At 37.6% G+C, this 25,469-nt stretch overlaps 1 protein-coding gene across 4 annotated transcripts in view; it reads right to left on the bottom strand.

The window, feature by feature from the left end:
• Nucleotides 1-2,476: 2,476 nt before the first annotated feature.
• TPPP (tubulin polymerization promoting protein) overlaps nt 2,477-25,469 on the bottom strand; it is an 83,798-nt gene continuing 60,805 nt past the window's right edge. The window contains exons 5-6 of one of the 4 annotated variants that reach the window (XR_001331617.2): nt 19,352-19,455; nt 14,962-15,094 (exon numbers count right to left, since the gene is read on the bottom strand). Coding sequence is in view for 3 of the 4 variants with exons in the window: in XM_005525227.3 (XP_005525284.2) it covers nt 4,835-4,913 (79 nt within the window). In the remaining variant the exon portion in view is untranslated. Of the gene's footprint in view, nt 4,914-8,173; nt 8,395-14,961; nt 15,095-19,351; nt 19,456-25,469 lie in introns of those variants that run through there. The other 3 variants (XM_005525227.3, XM_014254531.2, XM_014254530.2) reach the window with 3 other exon arrangements.

Genomic DNA, 25,469 nt, shown 5'->3' with positions numbered 1-25,469 from the left:
ACGCCTAGAAGAGGCAAAAAAAAATAGCAAAACAATGGTAGGTTTTGACAGTCTTGCAACATGACATGTTTCACAACGCAGAATCATCCATACTGATTTTGGCACAAGAAAACCTGTAATATTAATATTATTTGAGTAAAATTTCAATCATAAAAGCACAATTTAATGGCAGATCATTTACAATGAAGCATTTTAATCTGAATTTAAGACATTGTAAAATTAATCAACTCAGAGTAACTCACAGTAAGTTTCCAAATGTAGGCACAATCCAGAGACCTCAGAACCGAGCACACTTTGAGATACATTTGTCCCTAACCCTTAACAGCCCTGTAACATTATTTATTAGTTTTACACTATCACACATTTCTAAGCAAACCAACAGACTCAAAAAGAAAATATTCAGAAAAGATTTCATGCTCAGATATGGCAAAGAGATGACATTTGTAACAGACACAATTACAGATCACAATTACAGTGTGCTAAGTACCTGCATAGGAACGAATCTGGGTTTTACTGCTGTATGTTCATGTAGTGCACTATGGTAGTGTTCATTTATCAGCCAATAAGTGGCTACTGCCATCTACTGGAAAAATTATTAAAATACAGAAATTACATTATACAGCCAGCAAGGGATCTGGAGTACAATATCCTTTCTGGAAATAAATTCTCAACATGTTATCGCATATAAAAACTGCTACAAGAATATTATTGGGGGCTGTTAGCTTAGATCCAGATACATTACAGGTACGAATGTATAAATGGAAGAAATTTATCTCAGCTCAATTTTGGAGCTGTTGTTAAAGTCTGCTTCTAAAATATCAAGTTTCATGCCCACAGTCTGCACCACAGAGTAGTGGGTGTGCTGTAGCAGTAGCAGCTGTGCTGACTTGACTTCTGACACTCAGATTCAAAATTTATAACTGAAATACTGCAGTATCACAAGTATCTTATGTTACAGTATTCCCAAATTTAAGTATTCCTTAATTTACAAATTGTATGACATTCATAAATTGGTTTCTTTGTGGCTGTAAGTGGAAATTTTCCAGCTGTCAATCTTACACATAAGAACCTGATTTTTAATTTTCAGTTTTATTTTTTTTTCAAGATACACTTTCCATTCTCTGATCAGGTTTTTAACCAGTACTTTGGTTTTGCTTGAGTGAGAAAAACAACAACCAAGCATCCTGACATGGCACTGTCTGATAACTAACTGGAACAAAGGAGCAGCATCTGCTGAGTAACCACCACTGCTTGCCACAGTATTTAAGATATTTAGAGATTTCCTCACAAAGGTCCAATCCTGCCTGATCTTTATTCATTATCTAATAAGCACCAGAAACACCATAAGGTTAAATACAGTGGTATGAAATTATTTCATTTGCAAAACAAAAGACACAGACCTCAGCATGCCACTCAGAGTTCAGATAACAGATTTAAAGCAGCACAGCTTCAGTTAAGGCAGTGTTGACAGGCAGAATGTATTAACACTCCTGGTAGTGATGCCAACATTGAGCTAAGCATGGTGTCCTGTTGGCTTGGATGTGAGCGCACAACTTGAGCAGACATCAGAAAAACACCTCTCTCACATGGAAGATGAGACTTCCACTACTCACAAATCACTGTGTCTGTGTTTGCTAGATGGTAGATGCAGCAGCTCTGCACAGTAGAATGGTGACACTTATATGAAGGAACAGAAATTGCATTTATTTGAACCTACTTTGGATTTCTTGATAGTTGCACAACACAGGATAACTGTAAAACGTTATTACTGAGATTTAAGAAATTAATAGATGTGACTTTACTTTTCAAATGTCAAAGTTTTACAAGAGAAGAATAGTGGTCATCAAGTCCAGATTCCTATGTTTGCAACACAAAATCCTTGCCACAAGGACCACGTGATCCAAGCATCTGTAGGGTAACTGATTTTAGGGTGACGCTTGTTTCTAACCACCTATTTCACAATTTCAGTAAGAAACATTTTCCCTTCCCATTCTATCTTGAAGCAATATGGCACAAAATGTCTTGTGACCTGCTTTAGTTTCTTATAAATAGCCTTAATTAGCCTATAACTTCTGTCAAATCACTTCAAAAGGGGAGTAATAACTGTGGTATGCTGCTGATTTGGATAACCAGCTCCTTTGGATTTTATCTCGTAGAAATATTTAGAAAAATAAGTGTTAAAATACTCCAGTTATACCACTGCTTTCTGGTTATTTACACTTCACTCTTCAGAATGTATTTAGTCCTTTAAGCAATTAATCAATTCTGAATCACATTCAATGTATATAGAATTTCAGCAGTTATCAAAGTAAAGTATAATCTCTGGCAGGCAACTGAAATTACCAAAGAACTCAAGAGAGAAAACAACAATTAAAAATATAAGGATTTTATTGATTTATATTTACATACATATACACATGCATATACATATAAAATATATATGTACATACTAGAACTGGTCAGAATTTAATAGAAATTGGTGAATTCTTGTTTCCTGTATGATTTGAGTAATGAAATTTGGATTTTTAAGAAGAATTAGGCACACAAAACTTATAGAAATTTTTAAAAAATAGAAAAATTAAGGGAAAAAAACATCCAACTTTGATTTTTGACTAATTCTTTACCACACTGGAGAATACAGATCTGAACTGAGAATCAGTCCCCAGCATTGTGGATTTATTTTCTCTCTAGAAACCAAACACAACACAGTAAGATATACACTTGGCTTTGCAACTGGAAGTAGATTTTAGATTTCTGAAATGTCTTCCCAAGTCTCTAAATTATTTTTGGCACTGTATCATTGACCTGCAAAACCATCCCTTTTTATTGAAATGAAGGCTTGTATCAGTTGAGTCAAGGAAATAGACTGGTACTTAAATGAGGAAAGAACAAGAGAGCTGTGGTTTAGTTTAGCAGAGAAGGCTCAAGGGAGACCTTATCAAGTGTTTATGTATATCTGAATGGTATATACAATAACAGAATCATGGAATGGTTTGGGTTGGCTGGGACCTTAAAGATCCCCTGGTTCCAACCCCAGTGCCTTGGGCAGGGATACCACCCACAAGATCAAGTTTCACAGGGCCCCACCCAATCTGGCCTCCAACACTTCCAGCAATGGGGCATTCACAACTTCTGTGAGCAGCCTACTCTAGTGCTTTATCACTCTTTGAGTAAGGAATTTCTTCCTAACTTCTTGTCCTCTAAACTTGTCCTCTTTTAGTCTAAAGCCTCTGTCCCTTGTCCTGTTACTGGCTGCCTGTACAGAATCTCAGAATCATATAACCATAGAATGATTTGGGTTGAATGGAACCTTCAGAGATCCAATACCACTCTGCCAATGGAAGAGTCTCTTTTACCAGATCTGGCTGTTCAAGTCTTGTCTTTATCTTTCTTATTACCCCCTTTATATATTGAAAGGCTACAATAAGGTTTCCCTGGAACTTTTTCTTCTCCAGGCTGAACAACTTCTTTCAGCTCTTTTTTTTCTTCTTTTTCCACAGAAGAGGTGTTCCATCCTCCCTCTAATAATTTTCATGCCCTCTTCTAGACCTGCTCCAACAGATCCATGTCTCTCTTGTATTGAGGACTCCAGAAGTGGGGTCTTATGAGACCAGAGCAGAGGGGCAGAACCACACCCTCAACCTGCTGGCCATGCTGCTTTTGATGCAGACAAAGATATGGTTGACTTTCTGGCCTGCAAGTGCACATTGCTGGGTCATGTCAAAGTTTTCATGTACCTCAAATTTATCCTCAAATCTTTCTTCACAGGCCTGCTCTCAATCCCCTTATACTCCAGTCTGTGTTGATATTGGGGAACGCCCACACCAAGTTGTAGGACTTGGCTTTGTTGAACTTCATGAGGTTCACAGAGGCCCACTAGCTCAAGCGTGTCAGAGTACCTCTATATGGCATCCCTTCCCTCCTGCATCACCTGCACCACTCAGCTTGGTGTCATCTGCAAACCTGGTGAGTGAGAATCCCATTGTATATAAAGCTGCAGCCAGACTCTCCTCAGTGGTATCCAGTGGATGGACAACAGGCAATGGGCATAAACTGAAATTCAGGAAATACGATTTAAACATAAGAAAAAAAACCCATTGCTATGGTCAAACACTGGATAAGGGTGCACAAAGAGGCTATGGAGTTTTCATCCTTGGAGATGTTCAGAAATGACCAAACAAGGTATTAAGGAATTTGCTTTAGCCAGCCATGCCTGGAACTAGGGGGCATGGGGAGATCCCTTCCATGACATCCAAGAAACAGCCTCACATAAAGCAAGAACTGGCTCCTAATCTGGTATGGCAAACCTCAGAAACAGACATAAGAGTGAATTCCATTCACTTACACAATCCTCAAAGTTGCTACACTTTATAGCATAATTTTATGATTATGTAGTGTCAGATATTTTTAGGTGTCCTTAATCTTCCTGTCTTTCTTTTTCCAACCCATACTGGTAATTGTTTCCTGGAACATGAGATGTCTGATCAAAAATGTTTTAATGAGTTTGAAACCAAGGTAACACATTTGTTTTAATGCCAGTATTTTCAATCCATAGATTTTTTCAGAAACGTTGTGTAGACTTTTTAAACTTTACCCAGTATCTTCCAATGCTCTCTTTTTCATCTGGTCAATAAATCTGGGGTTAGGATTTTCTTAATTTTTCCTCTAAATTAGACTCTTAAGAGAAAAATGTACTCTTTTATCTTGAATACTGTGTATTTTCTAGCTTTACTATCACTCCATTCAGAAATTGTTTTCCTGTAGGCCTTCCACGGGAAGAAATTCTTTGGGGCACATTTTTCAAAGGCAAAAACAGCAGATAAGAAATCAATCATCAAGAAAAGATATTGTCCATTGGGTCCCACTTTCTAGCAATGCATTTGGAAATTTCCTTGAATACACTTGCATGAGATCTGCAAAAGAATGTTAGAATAACAGACAGAGATTAATTTCTAATGGCTATGCATTATTCTTGACAGCTGAACAAATAGAGCACACTGGAAATCAGCACTTCATGAACAGCAGCAGTCCCGAGCAGAGGGAACATGAGCACAAACAACAGCCAGTTTTGGGGCCAAAATAATTGACATTAGAATGAGACATTCAGATGGTGAAAATTCTGGTACTTAGTACTGTGTTTGAGTCACTTCATTTGCAATATAATGAATCTGTTCCTATTTTGTCATAATTTATTTAAAGTAGGTAATATATTGACTGCAATAAAAATTTCTGACACAATCTATACTGCTCTGACAAATTTAGCATTTAGCACCTTGTTCAGGACTGTGTATGCTTGCAAAAGGACATCTCCACTATGAAAAAAAAAAATCCTCCCAATGCATGGAAATACATTACAATGTCTGTTTTAACATAATGAGTTCTCCTTGGCTGGTATGTGTTTGTTGGAGAAATCCTACTAAAGATAATATAAACAGTCCCAGACATTATCATCCTAAAGCTATATTTAAAGAGAAATTTTTGAACACTGGCAGAACATCAAAATACTTCCGCCTGTGCTTCCTTCACAGAGTAACAAGCAATAATTTATTTTAAAATTTACATTATTTGTACAGTTATGATTAACGAAAAAATCCCACTGAACAGAACATGGATTAGACACATTAACCCTTCAGTACATGAGCAGAATGCAATTTCTACACAAATGCAGGAGACTTTTTTCCTGAGTCAACCTAAAAAAAAAGAACTCAGCACAAAACCATTTTATTTTCTTGTGAATCTTGTTTTTCCTATCAACAACTTCAAACAGCTACTCAAAATCCTCTTTTGACTGTTTAATTGCAGGGACTTCTTAGCAGATTTATATGGATTGGGGTTTGTTTTTAATACGAATTTAAAGGATTTGGATGTCAAACAGATTTTGGGAAAATAACATTTCATTTTCCTCTGGTTAATGTCCAGTTGAAGGCGCTCTGGGAACTAACTGGACTGCTTTAAACTTGCAAGAGTAGCTTTTAACAAACTTTTATTGCAAAATTCTTTAATGGTAGAAATAAGTTACTATTCTCTCTATTTCTAAACAATATTATTTTCTAAAACATGAATAACCTGAAAATTTATTAGTAGTTGCATCCATTACTATGATGAACCATAGAAACATTGAACATGAAAAAAAAATGTTTGCTTAGAATTTCCACTGATGAAAAATAGTTCAGATGGGCTACATTACATGATCAAGTATTGCTCAAAATCAGGACATCTGCAGAGGAAAATGGTGCTGACTACCATACCAAATATACTTGGTATATTTACTTATAGCCATTACTTTATAAAACCTTTTCCTCTCATTCTTGGTAAAATTAGTATGGTTAGAATGGGAAAAAAAATACACCTAAATTTAGGGTGAATGGGAAATGCACACAGTAAATACTTTCTTTTACATCTACTTTAATACTTACAGAACTTGAATTGAGAAAAGCATTAGACTAAAATCTGGACAAAACTTTTGACAGATCTATGCCAAATGCCTCCTGTCTGACTTAGTTAGGACAGACAGTGGTCTAAAACTGTCATCCAATCTCTGAAAGTTTTCCTTGACCATAAGAAAATAGAAAAAATCCTTCCCAGATCTATTAGCAAAAAAGTGTCGGATTGGTTGCTTTGAAGATGATAACATGAGAAAAAACCTGACTCTACTTTTAAAAGTTATTTTAAAGGCAATTATATTAATTGACCTGCTGCTTTTCAACTTTCACCTTTCAGCTTTTGTTTTACACTCTAATCTCAAAGTAACTGATAATGGCTTTAATAGATTGATGAGTATATTCTGTTAGAAATAAAACACTATCCAATTTCCAAAAACAGAACAAGAATTGAAAAAAGCCTACATGGACAGACAGCCATATATTATCGTGGTGACAAAATTAGGCCCTAAACAGCTAACATAAAGAATGACAGGTGGCCTAAAGTAGATCAAATAAAAAAGGTAAGATCTTTGAGCTACAAAAAGGAAAATTATGTTTACTATGAAAAATGAAATTCAGGAAAACATCTTTAAAAAACATCTCCTACTAAGCAGAAAGAACGCTTGGTGACCGGATGTGAGGAAATGACATAAAGCTGAGTCAGGGGAAGCTCAGATTGAGTATTAGAAAAGAGACTGTCACTGTGAGAGTGGCCAAGCACTGGCACAGGCTCCCCAGGGAGGTGGTCATGGCCCCAAGCTGTCAGTGCTCAACGTTTCGACAGCACTCTGACGCTGTTCAGCTTTTAGGCTGCTTTGTGTGGAGTCGGGAGCTGGACTTGACAATCGTAGGTTCCTTCCAAATCAAGATGTCCAATGATTCTGTGGGTTTGGATTCGCTGGACAGGAATTTCAAGTGACATGAGTATAATCCAAATAAAGGTGCTATTTAATGTATAGGAATTCAGAGAAAAAAGCACCCAAGTCAGATGTTTAACAAACACAATGATGGATATTAATGCTGCAACTACTTTGCTCTTTGAGTCGCTTTTCTTCCTTCTTCCTAACATCCCTTAAAAATCATAACCAGCCAAAGATACACTATATAAACTGCATTTCAAGTTATAGAGAAATGTAGTAATATCACAACTGCACATTAGCATAACTACATACGTCCTGGCCCTCTGTCCAGATTCACGGTACCTGTACAGATTTTACACTTACCAGTTCTTAAGGCAGAAGATAATGTGAAAAGATCAGATCTTGTGAGGAGCTTTGGTTTCTTTTCTCTTTAAGAAATTCACCACTACTCAGAATCAGGCTTTTTATCTGCTCTTTATAATTTATCAGTTCCCTTTAAACCAACAGAATGACTCCCTGTTTATACTGAAAGGAAATATATCGGAGGCATAGTCAACATGATGTAAATATTTTGGGAAGATCAACAGAGATAAAACCAGTTAGACAATCAGTACTCAACAGATCTTGTCTTTATATAATTTTTGTAAAAGGCTGGCAGTACAGGCAGGTAAAAAGACAAGACACTTTCAAGGTTGAAGATAGTAATGCAACATGGTTATGGTTTAGAGGATGTTAAGGACTTGTTCACAAACCCTGGGTATAAGTTTGGTATTTTAAACTGAAACTTTGTAAAAACTGATCAGCTGCATTCACAGACCATACACATATTACAGCTCAAGATGTTTAAAAAAATGCAGGAAGGCCATGAAGCTAAAACACATTTTATTTTCTGTCATAACACAATTCTACACCAGAATGTAATTACTTTCTCATCACTGTTATAAATACATATAATATTGGCTTTTCGCAAGTATTGAGATGAATGCTATATGCATAATATTAAAATGGCTTTGCTGTAATAGTCGATATAGCATGTTTGAACTGTCTGCTTAGTTAGGATAACATTCAATGAACAGATGATGGGGACTCTGCTGATTATCAACACTCACTGTCTGTGGAAAAAAGAAACCAAGGTCCAAATTAAAAGATGATAAAAAGAAGATTAAAACCACAAGCCAAGAAACATGCATGCTCTAATAAAGGTGGACCCAAGGAGTGGCCATGCTAAAAAGTTCCTGGAAAATGTAAACTAGTTAATAGAAAAGTTTGAATATGCATAAAGGTCTATGAACATGCATCAAGTTGATGCAATAGAAATGGTATTAAAGGGTGTTTCCAAAACACCAGGTGTGTTCTTGGCAGAACGCCCAAGCATACGGCCGTTTTAACCCTTTGCTTTATGGTCTTTGCCTCCTATTGTCTTTTTTATTGAATCTTTTTAAATTTACCAGGAAAGTGAACGTCGTTTTTCACATCACCAACAAATGAAACATTTCAAGTGCAGAGCTGACAAGGGGCTAGCAGCGCTGCACGCACGGGTGCCCAAAGGAGGGCAAGTGCAGGGATTCCTCACCGGCTGGCAGCGCCTGAAGTTTGCTGCTGGGGTGGAAGCGCAGTCCCAGTGGCGGCAGTCCCCATAGGCGCAGACCCGCCCGGTCTCGCTTGCCGCCCGTCCCGGCCCCGCAGCCCCGCCGTGCCCGCGCAGGGCCGGGAGGGGAAGCAGGGAAGCAGGGAAGCAGGGAAGCAGGGAAGCAGAGAAGCAGGGAAGCAGGGAAGCAGGGAAGCAGGGAGCGGCCGTGGGAGATGCGGTGTGCCCCGCCACAGCCCCTCGCAGCGGGCAGAGCCAGAGACGAGTACGGGCTGCTCTCGCTCGCTGCAAACCTGAGCGACCGCAGTTACTGTAATGCGGGAAAATTTAACTGGTGGCACTGCCCTGACCACCAATTGGTGCATTGATCAAATGACACCGTCGTGGTTAATGTCAGAAGACCAATTAACCCGCGTTTGGAGTTTTGGCACTACAGATTAACTGTCCTCTCTGAATATTTAATCATAAGCTCTCTGCTGTGTTTTGCCTACAAATGCAGCCAGTAAAACGTGCCCAAGCAAAAGGAAATGCATAGTGTTTTGCTGGTCAAGAGTCATCCGGGAAAAAAATCCAACCACACCACAAGAACAAACTGATTTTTAGCTGCTGTGTACAAAATAAACCAGAATAGCTATAGCTTGCTGATTCATTAAGTCCCTTGTCATCTTACATTTTAGATGGTAGTTTGTTTTGTGTGCTCTAGGCATATAAATCTCTACAAAATCAGAATGTGTAACTTCAGATGTATGTATATCACATAAAAGTACTGAAGGAGAGAAACATGCTCTTAAATTTGATTTCTTAATATGCTTAATTAAAAGGTGGTTGATATATGGGGGTGCTTTGTTTTTGCTTTCCTCATCACTCTTTCTCTTTTTCTCATTTCTAGTGCTGTATCTTTCTACTTTGCACCATGTCTGGTGTTTATTGTCTCATGCAGTATTACAATTCAATTTGGTAATCCAGCAAAAAGTTCTTGCATAATTCTGGTTTCATTGTTATTCCATGAAAGTTGATTAAATTACTACCAGAGTAAATGCAGAATAAAGCAACAGGAGAACATACCTGGAAAGAAGGTTGATAGGGGAGGAGCAAGATTTAAAAGTTGCCAACTGTAAGCTGTGGGTAAAAAGCCCTCAGGTTGCCTTATCTTTCTCCTTTAAATATGCCAGAAGGCTTGGAATTCCTGCATACAAATTTGCATTGGTTCCAATCCCCCTTTCATGTGTTTGCAGGTAGTGGCAGGAGATGTTACTTGTTTCAGCTGAGCTGACATTAATAACCCTTTACCTCTCTCTATTGGTAGATTATGGATCAGAGAGTCACAGAATGGTTATGGTTGGGCCTTTAAAGGATGACCTTTAAAGCTCATCTAGTCCAATCCCCCACAATGACCAAGTTGCTCAGAGCCCTGCCCAAACCTGGCCTTGAATTTTCCCAGGGATGGGACACCTACTGCCTTTCTGGGCAACCTATTCCAGTGTTTCACCACCCTCATCATAAAAGATTTCTTGATTATATGTAGTCTGAATCTACCCTCTTTTAGTTTAAAACTGTTCCCTTTTCCTATCACACAAGGCCCTGCTAAAAAGTCTGTCCCCATTTTTCTTATAAATCCCCTTAAGTACAGAAAGGCCACAAAAGACTCTCCCTGAAGCCTTGTTCAGCTCAAAAACCCCAACTCTCCCAGTCTTTCTTCAGAGGAAAGATGTTCTGCTTCTCTAATAATTTTTGTGGCCTTTCTCTGGAATCACTCCAACAGGTCCATGTCTTTTCAGTGCTGGGGACCCCAAAGCTGGATGCAGCACTCCAGGTGGGATCTTGCCAGAGCAAAGCATGTAAATCACCTCCCTTTACCTGCTGGCCACACCGCTTTTGATGCAGCCTAGGATGCAGATGACTTTAAGAGCTAACTCAATTTAGATTGTCATTGACATACTTCAGTAAATTTTGAATTGTTTCTTGAACTTTGAGTAATGTGAAATACAAAGTGTTTTTCATAATTCAGTGCTTGAAAACTCAAAGTTTTCAAAAATAATGTAGTGTTCTAACATCCCAGGATACTTGGAAACAGCATTCTGAGATATGGAAACTAAGCTCATTAAAAATTATAAATTCTTCACAAAAGAAAATGTTACATGTGGAGTTAAATCAAGGGAGGGATAAAGGTAAGGCCTGATACACAGACTGAGAGTAGGAGTTCCCAGTTTAGAAATACGTACTTTGTTTCTTGTATCCTGGCTAGATTTTACTCTGGATGCCCCCTGCACTGAATTAATAACTTTTCTTTATAGTTGTTCCTACAGAAATACCTTCATAGAGTTCAGCAGAGATGGGCCCAAGACTACCACAAAACCCAGGGAATGCACAATCCACTTTCTCTCTCATAAATTACCTCTACATTAAAAAAGAAAAAAAAAATTAAAAATTGTTATATTTATGACTCCTATGTGAGCAAAACCCTCATATACTTAGAAACTGACCTTTTATTGTTCCATAGCTTTTTTCCTAGTAAAGATCAAACACAGATCTGTGTACCTGATGTATGTTCTTCCTGTATGAGAGTGATTTAATTTGTATAATATGCACCTGCTATAAATACTTGTTTTCAAGGAAAAGTTGGAAGCAGAGAGGTTATTTTATCCTGGAAGAGAGTGGATATGCAGAGTATTGATTAGGGGCTGGCTTTATATTAAGTGGCATTTGAAAGACATAATAGTTCTTTCTAGCATCCTTTTGCAATGGCTACTATATTTAATATTATTAGTTCTACCATTAAAAAAAACACCAAAAAAAAGCCCCTCAAGCAGCAACAAGAAATTAAAGCCTCCTATTTTTAATACTGAATTCTTGATACTACAGAATAGCTTCATCATACATTTTGTATTAACCCAATTAAGTATTAAAACATGTAGAATATATACCTGCTTTTCTTATATATATTTTGAGGTTATGGATATTACAAGTCATGCCCCACCCAGCCTGCCCTTTTGCTCTGAAGTAGGTGATGTGCCATCCTTGCTCCTTTCTGACAGAAGAAAATGATTCCTTGAAATTCTCTAAAAAAATTAGTCACCTGAAATCCCTAGATTTCTCTCATAATGCATTGGTTAACTTGGAGGTAAGGATGTTGGTTGGTTGGTTGGTTGGCTGGTTGGTTGGTTAGAGTTTTCCTAACAACTAGGGTTAAGAAAGATGTAACCAATACACACCAAATCTTGAAAGCCAATGGAAGACAAGGTTAGGAAGGTCTCAGCTGTGCAGAGCAACATTGCAGTAGTTACATTTTTGAAATGAGAGACTTTCAGTGCCTAATTCAAGTTACAATATAGCACTGTGAATAAGGTGATTCCTGAGACATGTATCCTAAGAAGTGGGTAGGTTTCATGCTGAGGCGGTAACCGTACTTCTGCACTTGATCCTCAGTATCTAAAACATATTTTCCTGTAGCTATCCAGAAGGCACTTCAGAATGCATGCATGGATTTAGCCTATTTCAAAATGAGCACCCAACACAAACCGACCTTTGGCAGTAGTCTGAGTGAAGGAGACTTAGAGCTTGGATAAGTATTTCGAATTTTTTTCTTTCACAAAGATTTTATTACACCAGTGGGTGAGTATGCAGAAGAACATATTGTCTCTGCATGTTGAACTGACAACACTTGAAGGAACTTCTCTTTAATAGCAACTGTGATTTCACAGGAACTCAAACACAGCAAATCATAGAACTCTTGGCAGCATCATGGGAATCACAGGTGCTGAATAGCTGTTTTGATGCCATGATGATTTTTTGCCTTTTCTTTTATATACCATTTATATACTTTTTTTATATCTTCAGTGCTCTTAGCATGCATACTTGTAATTCCATAAATCTGATAATTTAGCATTATCCTGGTATTCTGTTAGGCCAGAAGACCAAACATCCCAGAGGCCTCACAGTCAGAAGCCAGAAAACCCTATGCTATCTTGAGAAATCAAGGTCCTCTTTAAAATACATCCTGTAAATTAAGATTAGGCCACTCCAGGGGGAAGTTCTTCAGGATGGGGAGATATCACACTATTCATTCAAGCCTCTCATCGAGGCATCTTTATTAGATATGGTGATCTGCAGGGTCTATAAAAATGCAAACACAATCTACCAGGGGTGTGCATTTTGATAGGCACTTTGGTGGCACTTTGCCACCTTGGCAAAGTGGTGCACCATAAAGATCCTTATTAAATACCAAAGTAAAAACCCTTTACCTCTTAACTGTGGGAACTGAATTAGCTGGGATAGACGATACCTTGGACCAGGTTCCTGACACAGAGGAAATAAATCTGACGACTTGGGAGGTGGGGTGCTGGGGGAATGCTGATGGAGTCATTCTACAATAGGCCATGTCCCTGATCCATGGTCACGATTGGATACCTGCCCTCAGATACCCCTATACATTGTTAAGTTTGACATGTCCCCTGGTTTTTGGAAGCAGTCCCTCAGACCATGTGGTCTCTGTGATCATTAAAATCTGTCTTTGGGGACTCCATCATACCTGTCCCAATCTATTCCGCCATGCTGGACCCAGCCAAACTGGGAGAGAGGTCTCAGAATCCCACTGCAACACTTAACCATGTCTGATTCTTAATTTTTAGGACCAAGGAAAAGGCATCAGTTTCTGTTCTAGAGTTATTTTAGCTAACTTAAAGTGTTTTTATTGAAAAAATGGCATCAGTATATTACTACTTTTGAAGTTTCTCTGACCTAGGTGGAATAGCAATTAAGTCTATGTGTGAACTGAAGCTGAGCAGTAGTGTTGCCAAAACAAATGTATCTGCTGCTTCCCTATCACAAACACTAAGACATTTGTGTGGCTGAATGCTGAAATAAATCTAAAAGGATTTACATATATATATGAACACCAAAAATTACCCCAGTTGATTATCTTTCAACAGGATCAGCTTTCCAGTTTGGTTAACTGTGGTGGTGACATAACTGACATATTCAAAAGATATAATGTAGAAAATGGTGTGACTGGAAGTGGTAAAGGAGAAATAGCACTTAGGTTTCACATGCTGCTTTAAAAGCTGATTGTCATGCGTTACACTAAGATTTTTTTTTTTGTAATTAAAATGAAACTTGTTAGTTTTTCTTCTACTTTTTATAGTAGTTTATAGTAGTTTATAGAAGTATAGTAGTACTAGTAGTACTATAGTATAGTACTATAGTAGTGCTACTATAGTAGTATAGTTTTATAGGTTTCTTTTACTTTTTCAATGGTAATATAAAAATAAAATCACTATTTTTTCCAGGTTTGTAATAATGAGAATATTTTCATGAAAAAACTGGAGTGAAATGAATGCCTTGCTGATGCAGCAAAGGATAGCTTTTATTCCTGTATCCTCCTTGTCATGGCAGAGATCCTACCTCACTCCCTGATACATGGCTCCTGGCCACACAGTCCTGCACATTCCTTTGCTTTCCCTCTGGCACTCATCAGACAATTCTCCAGGTGAGTTTAGTTCATTAATCTAGCAAAGAAGAGAGTCTTCTCTTTCCTGATTGACTTGTTTTCTGGCAAGTTGACATATGACATGAGCTCACAGAGGAATCCAGAGAACACAGGAGTTTATGCAAGGTAAAAAATATGTGCATTGGCAACTTCTGATTGGAAGCATGAAAAAGAGAATGAAAAAACAGGGGGAAAGGATTGTCATCTCCTCTTTCAGTGTATGTGAGCTTTTGGATCAGGTCATCTTGACATGTCACAGTCTCAGGTTGATGAATGCCAGTATTAAAGGAGAACAGAATTTGTAATTCAGTCTTGTTTCTCTTCTAACTTCGTGCTCATCTAAATTAAAAGGCTTGTTGTTTTGGACTACTCACTTCTGTAAAGTATCAAATTTCTATCACTCTGGACTGTATTTTGGAAATGTAAAATTAGTTCAGACTAAAGTTGTTTTGAAGTAGGAATCAAAGTAAAACTCAGGAAATGCAAAACAGTACTGTTTTGCACTTAAGCTTTCATATTACTGTCCTATGAGGATATAACTTGATTAATTCACAGGTATTCGCAGGTATACACAAATTCCCCTTACAAATTGACACTATACACAAATGGTTTTGAGAAGATAGCTTTATTTCTTTCTCCTTGGAAATGTTGTCTTATCTTGTGCTCACAGTAGCATCAGGGAAGAAAATTAGATTCTGTTTCCCCTGGGAAGCTGTGTTGTTTTTAATTATCTTTGGAGCTGCAAAACAAATTGCCATATTATTGCTTTGTAAACTTCCATCTATCATCCATATTGTAGTTTATTGCTTTATTACTGATATCAAAGGCCACAGTTAAGATAGCTACTTCTATTAATAGTTACTAGTATAACTAACACTATTAACTGACTGAACAATATAGCAAGAGGTATATTTGGAGTGGAAGTCAACCGTGAGACCTTCCTATGTTTTCTGTGACTTTTGTAGTCATTTCTGTACTATTTTTTGCAAGTAAACTTACTTGTTCAATTTTCTGTTACCAAATTTCAAAGCAGACATTTGGCATGCTTACCTTTGTATAATGGAATCACATCATTTCATGTGTAAGACTAACTTAAAGAATAGTCATCATATTCAAACAGTATTCAGAAGCTTTCCTAGTTGTACATGAAGTCCCAATGCTACTGACATTAGTCATCAATTTTGGCAACAGAGCCTATTACCAAAAATTCTTATTGTTCAATACCAACCTAAATTTTCTATATGCCTTGCATGTTGCTATTCTAAATTTGTCATGCTTTCTTTATATTCCTAGATAGTCTAAAAGTATCATTAACATAAAGTCAGCAAGTTTGTTCCTAATGCTTCCTTTATAGCTCTAACATGTACTGTCAATGGGAGATGAATTTCAGCAGCTTATGTTCCATTATTTCAGCATAATGGAGTTTTTTAAATGGCCATCACAAAATAACCTTTTCCTGACAGGTGAGTTTAAAAAAATTAAAATCTTATTTCCTCTGAAAAATGGCTAGTTCTACATGATTTGTCAAGGTTTTGTGTACATTTACTATGTCAGCATCAATTTCATGTCCTACAATGCTATCTTGAATGCACTTACTTTTTTCATTAATATTTATATATATTACCCACCTCAGTACTGATAATGACATTGAATTAAAAAACAGCTTATCAATCAACTCTGAAAGATTTTGTGGTATTGCTCAAACTTCCTGACTTAAACACTTGTACAAGTCCTAATTTAATCAATTCCTTTTGTAGATGATCATCCAGTGAGTGATGAATCAAATGCATATTGGGTGCAATTTAAGACAGATAATGCATTAAAATTAGGTCTTCCTGAGCAACAGAATCAAACAATTGAAGGTACAAATGCATTAATTGAAACAGTGATATTGCAATGCTGTTACAGAAGTTTGAGCTTCATTCAAAAGTGAATAGTAGAGTTAGGTGAGTTCAGGTAAAACCCATAGTGAAACACTTAAAAAACCTACAAGACTTCACTAACCATTTGAATTTTGCCTAAATATTTTGGAAAGATAATTACACATATAATACTGCAGCCTTGCAGTGTGGTAAACTGGTTACATACAGCTTCATTCTTCAGTGGCTGGAACATTTCTGGTACATCACATGTCTCATTTAAAAACAGCTGTCTTGCAGTATGCTCAGCAGCACAGATATAGCTGAGACATCCAACGAGCCTCGTCAGTTTCTTGTGCATTAATTCACTTTTGGAGGAGCCTTTTCAGTTGGCATCCTATGTCATCAATTAGTTTCTTGACATTCATACAAAATTGGTGGACTCATTAAGACATTAATTTTCAACACTAGCATCCTATGTTCCTGCTAGCTTGTTTTGAAACCTGGAATGGGTTTGTAAGCATTTTGGAAACTGAATATCACTAGTCAGCATAGGAAAAAAAGGATTTCTGATGTATTCAGAATGGGTCTGTTGTCTTGAAATACCTGGTTGGAGTGTTCTTTGGTTGCATTTAAATTTCCATTCTGTTGGTTCTTTGTATTTATGTAACTGCATATTGTGCCTTTAAGCATTCCTTTGGCAATAAAAACTGAATTTATTTTAAATTTTGAATGCTAGCTTTGGTATTATCATTTTGTTATGCCAAGATACAGTATTAGAATATAGTAATTTCAATGCGAGTAATTTTAGTATTTTGTTTTTAATGTGTCTGTGACTTTTTTTTTTTGTAACTTTATCATTTTTTTATATATGTATGCTTAGAAAAATACAGTCACAATATCATTTTTAGCTTGCCCAGCATTTTCCAGTTCAGCAGTGCTCCGTTGTCTCCTTCTTACCTAGCAGACTGCAGCTTTCTGAGCTGTTCTCAGGCAAACCATGCTGCCAAATAACTGGTCTAAATTAGCAGACTTATTTTAGCCATCTGATTTTAATTTTGGAGATGGTTAATTCATCAGGCTTTTAGTCTTACATTTTTAAAGCTCTCACAAAGATTTACTTGCAAATAAAATAAAATAAAGGCTTTACATCATTTTTACCAGACCTGTCAGTGTCTGAAATACTTTCATCAGCCCTCTTTCTGTAAAGCTATGGGTAGCATATATAAAGTTAAGCAATAGAAACCTTCTAACAAGAACTTGTGTTGCCTGAAATGACTCTCCAGCACATGTTGTATGTAGAACCTGCTCACATGGCGAATCCATAGACTCTAGTATCTCTGTTCTTGCTCTATTCTTAAGAACTTGTTTTTCTGGACATGCAGCCAGAAAATTGTGGAACAAGGAAAAAAAACTGTCATTTACTAACATTACAAAACTTCCTCAGCATGCTCAAACTTAGGTGTCTAAAATGGACCCATCAACTTATATTCAGGGCCATCATCTTCAGTTACAATTGTTTTTTTTTACATGATCATGTGATTCTATAGATATCTTTAAAAATGTGAGTCAATAGAGCAAGTTATTCTGAATAAATGTATTCTGGGTAAACTTACATTACTTTTCCTATTCCAATCCCAAAGCAACAAGATAATTTCTAAATTACAAGGAGTTTTGTGTTTACTAATGTATAACAAAGAACAAACTGGAAATGGCTTACTGTTAGGAAGGAACTTAACCAAGCTTGAGAAATTTGCAGTCCTAATTGAGTTCAGCAAAGACAAATGCAAAGTGGTACACTGGGTAGAATAAACCCCTGCAGCAGGTGCAGGATCTGACAGGTTATGTACAAGCCCTGCAGAAAATTTGGGCTTTTCCTGAATAATGAGTTGAACATGACTGCACTACAAGTTGGGCTTTATTAACGAGAGCAAATTGAGAGAAGAAATTATTTTCCTCTACTCAACACTTACGAGGCAGTGCTGTTTTCCACTTTGGGGTTCCTCACATAAACAAGAGATCATAACACACAAGAGTCCAGAGAAGATGGTATAGGCTAGAATATATACTAGGAATAGGCTGAGCGACATGGTTTTGTTTAGTCTGGAGAAGAATTGGGGAAAAGCGAGCAGGAGGAGAATCTAATTACTATCTTCCACATGGGGGCATATGGAGAAGATGAAACCAGATTTTCACCAACACACACAGTGAAATGGTAAGAGGCAGCTAGCATTTCCATGGCAACAAAGACAATTCCAGTTGGACATTAAAGAAGCATTTTTTCCACTGGTCAAGCATCTAGACATGACTTTTGAAATATGATTGAACAGAACACTGTGCAGCAGCTTTGTTGACATTGAAGTTAGAGAGCTCATTTAACCAGAAGTTGGATAATTGAGGATGTGCAGAGGTCCCTTACAGCCTGAGTTATTTTATGATTCTAAGATACAATCAAGTTACATACAGTGTAGTATATTAAATTTGATTTCTTCTCTGAAGACAGTGTTGGAAAATTATCAAATACATAATTGTTTTTCATCTAAATCCTATTCTGAAGTTGTAATGTGGATTAATGGAGTCACATGCAGAATTGTGGTGAAAAATGACACAGACTGTAAGTCAGAAAGAAATTATGATTATGTCTCCAATTTATAAAATGGAAGTTGGAACACAGAGGAGATGACCAACACAAGAACAGTCATAGAAATTTCTGATAGTGTCTTTACTGAAGGAAAAAAAGGCTGCAGTCTTTAGTCATTTAGTCATTTGTGTATACCTGTGGTGGGTGGCTGGCTGGCTGAGTTTTGTGCACACTGGCCAAAAACTGCCTCTTGCTTAGCAGGCAGGTGTGTGTGAGGGTGCTTCTGGGGCACAGGGAGGTAATGACTTAGCTAAACCTAAGGGAATTTGACTAAAAACTGGAGGTAGTGTTGTAGAGGAAGACATGCATGTGGGCTGTACAGAAGAGTATCTCAAGCTAACACTGGACATAAGGGACACGTATCCTCCGGTGAAATTACAGGGAACTGATCCACAAGCCTTTTTGCTTCCTTCCTTCTGTGTGATAGGAGAAATGGATGTCACCTTTGGGTCTCAACTCAATGTCACACATTAGGTATTTTGTAATTCACACTCACCCTGCTCTGCACTCTAGCAATATCACATTGTGCAGGCTTTGGGACAAAAGGTTTTGTCTTTTTAGCAGTAAGATTTAGTTTTCTCCCAGATGTAGTCATTGAATCTGTATAGAAATGCAAGAAGACTTTAATTGGCAAAGTAAAATTTGCTTATATCCTGGACTGCTCATTGAAGTTTTTTATCAATGATTTTAAACTTTGATTTTGGGGTTATTTCCGAGTCTTTGTGATGACTTTTTTTTTAAATTGAAAACAGTTCCTAGGTGCCAGTTAGGTCTCCAGAGCATTGCCTGTCTCTCCTATGCCTCGTGCACCACCTACTGGATTCTTTTTTAATATCCTGCCAAAGATTTATCCTTTCACAGGTCCATGAAATACAGGATTTACTCGTTTCCAAAAAGAAAACTCATAACCCCATTACTTTGGTGAAAAAATATGTCTTAATTTATCAGAAACAAGGCTTAATTCATGTCTTCTTTTCAACATCCAGTTATATATTTAGCAACACCATAAAGTGTTTTTTCTTTAATATATGACATCAACAATCATAATTAATGGCATTCTGGTTGGTGTAAAATATCTGAGGAAAATAGCTACTTATTCAGTAAATAAATCAGGAGTTGTTATATGGTCTGCATTCTGCAGAGAAATAAAAATTTTGGATAAAATGCAATTTTTAAGACAATCTCATATTACTTCTAAAAAGAATTAGAAACACTACTTAGTCCAAAATTCTCTCAGGTAATATTTACATGAGATCAAGCTACACCCCAGGAGTATGTAGAAGCCCCAACGATAAGGGCTAATGCGTATGTGTCAAACACCATTAACCAGACAGCCATGGGGGTTTGTTCCAAGAACAAGATTTGATTGGAGAAGAGGACCATGTGGAGGTAGAGCAGGGACAAACTTCCTTGTTCTAGTCCCTGGAGGCACAACAAACAAAAGACAGCATCCGTGAAGCAATAGGCATGAACTGTCAAACAAGGGCAAATCCAGCAGGAGGATATGAGACCACCCAAGACCCCTGTGACCTACTCCAAACCATGTTCAGATAGGTCTGAAAGAACAGACGTAAAACGATAACTAAATTTTCTAGCCCAAGATTTCTGTTGCCAGTACACACTTTGTCTATCCTAGCATCTATTGTTCCTTCCTCCTATATAAACAGCTGTCTCTGTTGAAAGGACTGGTCTGGGTTGTGTGTTGGTGCTTGGTTTTTTTTTTTCCCTTGATTTGCTTGAAATGTTCTCTAAATTGGCATAAAAAGAAATGCTCAAGCAGTAAACAAAACTAATTTGCATAGAAAGCAATAAACCTGTCCTCAGGGCAGGCAAAACTGATCTGTAAAAAGGTACTCCCATCAAGCCCAGGGACACATCCCCAGGACTCTGCACATCTCATTGGCCGAACAGATGATCTCTCTCTTTCTCTTCCCCTCTTTAACTCTTCTCTTCCTTTCTCTCTTCCCACTGACCCTACCCCTTTACTCAAAACCCCTTGCTAACTTACAGAGCAGGTCAGGGACTAACATACCAATTTCCATGCCAAAGTGTGAAATTTACTAGTAAAACTTCGTGGACCCTCTGACTTTAGTCATTCCTTTTGACCGTGAGCATTTACCTATCTTGGGAGATTCCTTCTCCGTAGAGTGGGACATCAGAGGGCAGACAGACAAGAAACTGAGAAAAGCAGAATGAGACAGCTCTCGATGAAAGCCATCGTCAAGTGCTGTTTATGAGAATGATGAGAATGAGAAGGCAATAGCAAGCAAAGACTGCACATAAGAAAATGCTGTGATGCTGCTTTAAGGTAGGCAAGATTTACTCAAGAAGATTACATCCTTCAGGATGTCTGTGTCATAGCAATTAGCTAAAGCAGGATCCCAAAATTAACATACAACATCACTTCATACTGCTGATAGTACCTAAGAACTGAGATGGGATTTCAAATAATGGGAAGCATTTTATACCAATTTTAACATGTGTATGTATATATATGTATATTTATATATTGTTGTGGTTTAAAACCAGTAACTAAAAAATTACTATTTCTTTCTGTGAGATATGGATTTGAACAAGAGCAAAACAGGCTTAAAACTTAAAAGGAATAGAAACAGTTTATTAACAAACTACAAGAATAAGAACACTAGAATAAACTTCCAGAAAACTCTTTTATCTCTCACCACTTAACTATTCTTTTGTACACATGATAACACAGAGACAAAAAAAAACTTTAGAACTTTGGTGGTCAAAAACAGTCTCAATTTTTTCTAGAGTCTTTATTTCATTCTTTGTAGAGAAACAGAAGTTTCTTTTTGCCAATCTATGGAGTTTTTAGAGTTCACTCCTCCCATTCCACATTATTCCGAGGTGTGCATGGGTCAAATGAGTCTAGGGATACTATTTTAAGGATGAGTTATTCAAAGGCAGAAGTCTTCTTCATCTGTCTCTGTGAGCCTTCCTGGAAAACAGCTTTTGCTTTGCTCTTCAAGGCTTCAAAAAGTCTTCACTCTACCCATCTCCAGCAACTCACAGTATCGCAATTACTCTCTCTTTTTTTTAAGAAGTCCACACTTTGAATACCCTATTCCTCCCATACTCTAGTCATGAATTAAAGGAGTCTTTTAAACTACTATTATCCATCTCCATAGCTTTAACAGAAAGATATTTCAGCTGTACGCATCTCCTTATTCTCTCCTTATTTAAACTTAACTCTTTCTCTCACTGTTTTTAGTGGTTCTGTGATGTTTTTTGCATGTTGATTGTCTCTCTCGTTCTCTGTCTTTTCTGAGAAAAAGGAGTAATCTGTTCATTTATCCAAGTAGTAAAAGAATCAAAAGCTTTAGAAAGCTGCAAGAGTTCATAGTGTCAGGTTTCAGTCCCGCAGCAGAAACTGAAAACCAAGCTCAGCTGACCGACTCTGCTTCTCTCCCCCTGCCCTCCCTGCGGCCTTGTCGGCCTGGAGGGGGGGAAGGAGGCCAGGACAGAGCTTGTTACCTCGTCAAAAGCCAGAAACCAAAGAGGGTAAGAGAACTCTGTCTGTACTTCTTAAGGGGGTGTTTACAAGTTGAATTCACTTTTTAATGGTCAGATCTGCTGTCAATTCTTGGAAATGACTGATAATTGGTCAGGAGGAAAAACTCCCATCAGCCACTAGCGGCTCTAACTTCCTCTCTTTCTAAGCTGTCTTAAAGGTAAAGCTACACCATGACATATATATACACACACATACATGTTTTACATATAAAGATATAAGAAATTTTAATCTTATATTAAAAAAACTGTATTTATACTTTTCATATTTTATACTCTATCTGGTCCAGTGATGTCAACGTATGAAACTTACTCTCACTGAATAAATGCCAGTGTATGACTACAAGAACTTTTTCCACTAAGAAACTTACAAGAAATGTTCCTTTAAAGAGTTTGCTTTGTAGTAAAAGTTCAAATTAGTAGTACTAAAATAGAATAAGCCCACCAAAATACTACTAAAAGGAAAGATTAAGAAAAATAATTTGATTTAGCTGGGGTAATGAACAAAATTGATTGCCTGAATTGTTTTCATGTAAAGAACTTTCATTTCTGTCAAGAATTAACAGACATGCACATGCCTTGAGACTCGATTTGAGCAATTTAATGGGAGCTGTTATCAGTTAAACACAACAAATCAAAGTTTTTGTAACAATACAGGCAACAACAGATGTTAGTACCATTGAAAAGAAGGCAAAGTTGTTTTATGGCAGTAGTGTTGATGGACACAGCCAGAAATCCTCCACACTTAAAAAAAAACAAAGCCAGCACCACCAACAAAACCAAAATCGGTTCAAACAACTTGTCTATGGCTGACCAGGATGAAGGGGTGTTAGTAGGAAACACGCATATATTTAATGAGATTCCCTCCAGACAGCCTATCCAATGGCTAATGCCTAGATCCCTATTTTCCCTTGCTGCGGGAATCTGGAAATACAAGTCTATGAAGATCACAGCTACACTTCATCTGTTGGTATGGTCCCATGACATCATTCCCTTCCCACCTAATGCAGACCAGCACACACTGGATCCCTTGAGTAATTTGGATTAGATGTGCAGCCAGCTGAGCAACTATCCCGCAAATTCTATCATCTCCTGTGCAGAGGCACACACCATCAGACCTTGTAGCCTCCCCAGCGGTTGTTACGGACTGCTGGGTCCCTTGGGTATGTGCTTCCAGCTGTTCCAGAGACATACAAGTATCTGGCCCAGTCTTATGAATGCTTTGGTGACTGATGCTAAAGCCCCTGTTTGCTGTCTAGGTTCAGCCCAGTATGTGCTAGCAGCCAAATGATGCTATACATGCCCTCACTTGGCCCAGCTGCTGGCATCACAGGCATACAGGTCCCTGTCACCCACAGCCTCCACTCTAGTTGCTGGCACCACAGGCAACACTGGCTACTATGACCCATGGTATGACTCCACTGGTAGCAATTAGACCTCCATAAGCACATATGTACACAGAACAGAGAATCCCCTCTTCCAAGAAAATAGCTAGAAATTAAATTTAATAAGACAGGGCAGCTGGCACTTAGGAGATCCAGGGCATCACCAAATAACTGCATGGACCAGTGACTAATCCCTTATCCCTCTAATTTCTTGTGCTTGTTCCTCCCCAGACCACCTACATCCCTGCCTTTGGTTCCTTCCATATATATTCACTATTGTTGTGGAAGAAATGACTGAGAGGGGATTTAATGAATACTTATCAGTAAGTATGCAACCTTTCAATGTGCTTGGGTTAGTTTACATTATTTATAAGTCAGTGCAGTGAGTTAAATAGAAAGCTGAGGAAATGAAAAAACCAAAAGCTAACTAGAAGACCTAGCTAAGAAGACAGGCTAAGTCCCTTGAAGACTCAGATTTGGCAGAGGTAGCCTTTGCCTCCACACTTCAGTCTGTACAGTCCTGGCTGTGGTAAAGCAACTTGACAGAACCACAAAAGATCAGCCTGCACGTGAAGTATGGACACGAGAGCAGAAGTGTGTAGTTACTGCAAGAGTAGAAAAACAGACTGAAAACTAGTTATACAACTATAATTGTATTCCTGGAGTAAAGAGAACGCATCCTAGCAGAGGGGGGTTATTTTAATTTTAAAATCATGATGTGTAAGAAGTGTGTAGGGGTGAGTGGGCATTTCTAGAGGCCCTACAGGAAAATATACTTAACTCTCTTAAAAATACAGATTTTAGTGTTTTATATTCTCATAGGGCATACCATCTTCCCCTATCTTAAAGGCTTTTGGAATGGTAACAAATTTGATTTTTTCTATAGGTTCTGCTCAACTATGTTTTTTACAGTTTCAGTAACCATACATGCTAAGAGTTAAAAGGAGTACAGAAGGGGACAGTCCATGGTCTCCATGCAGGAAGAAAAGCTATTTCAGGACACAGCTGTATTAGATTTCACTTAAAAGGCAGTTCTAAAGAAGGTTGTCCAGTATGTGAGAACAAGGAGTATAATTTCCAGTTTGAGAACAACTGGATAAGTTGTTTAGTTATGTTTCCTTGCAGTTGCTAATCACTGGATTAGTAACTGACTGCTCATTTTGTCAATTAACGACAAATCGTCAATTGACACTGCTACATTTCTAGAGCAGCACTCTGACTTTTTTTTTGTCACATTATTAATTATGCTATTACAATGTTGTGAGTTAAGTACTTTAGTCTTCTGCTTCTTGAAAAAAAATCATGGTATTTTTGCTACTGGAAAGCTGAGTGATGTTATCTATAAACAAAAGGTTCATATTTGCTTTTTTTGGATGTAACAACATTGAAACACTGTTCTATGTAGCAAATTACTTTCCTCACAAGTAAAATATTTTCAACACCACTTAAAGATGCTGAAAGAAGTAACTTAAGCTTTTGCACTGAGGATCAGTCTGTCTTAAATAGCTAGTTAAGAACATTGGCATAATCCCTGATAGATCTCATTTGGTGGATCACCATTATCATGGCTATTCAAGCATCATACTAGAATCCTTAAAATATTAATGGTCAACTTTAGTCATTATTCAGACTAGGAAAATAAACGGCAAAAAATAAATGGATTCTGCTCAGAACCAGACAGCTGGATGTTCAGAGAGT

Source organism: Pseudopodoces humilis, chromosome 1, assembly GCF_049639895.1.
Source record: "Pseudopodoces humilis isolate 2021_Gansu_Grassland_sample_001 chromosome 1, ASM4963989v1, whole genome shotgun sequence".
NCBI lineage: Eukaryota > Metazoa > Chordata > Aves > Passeriformes > Paridae > Pseudopodoces > Pseudopodoces humilis.
This window is presented reverse-complemented; position numbering and strand designations above follow the sequence as displayed.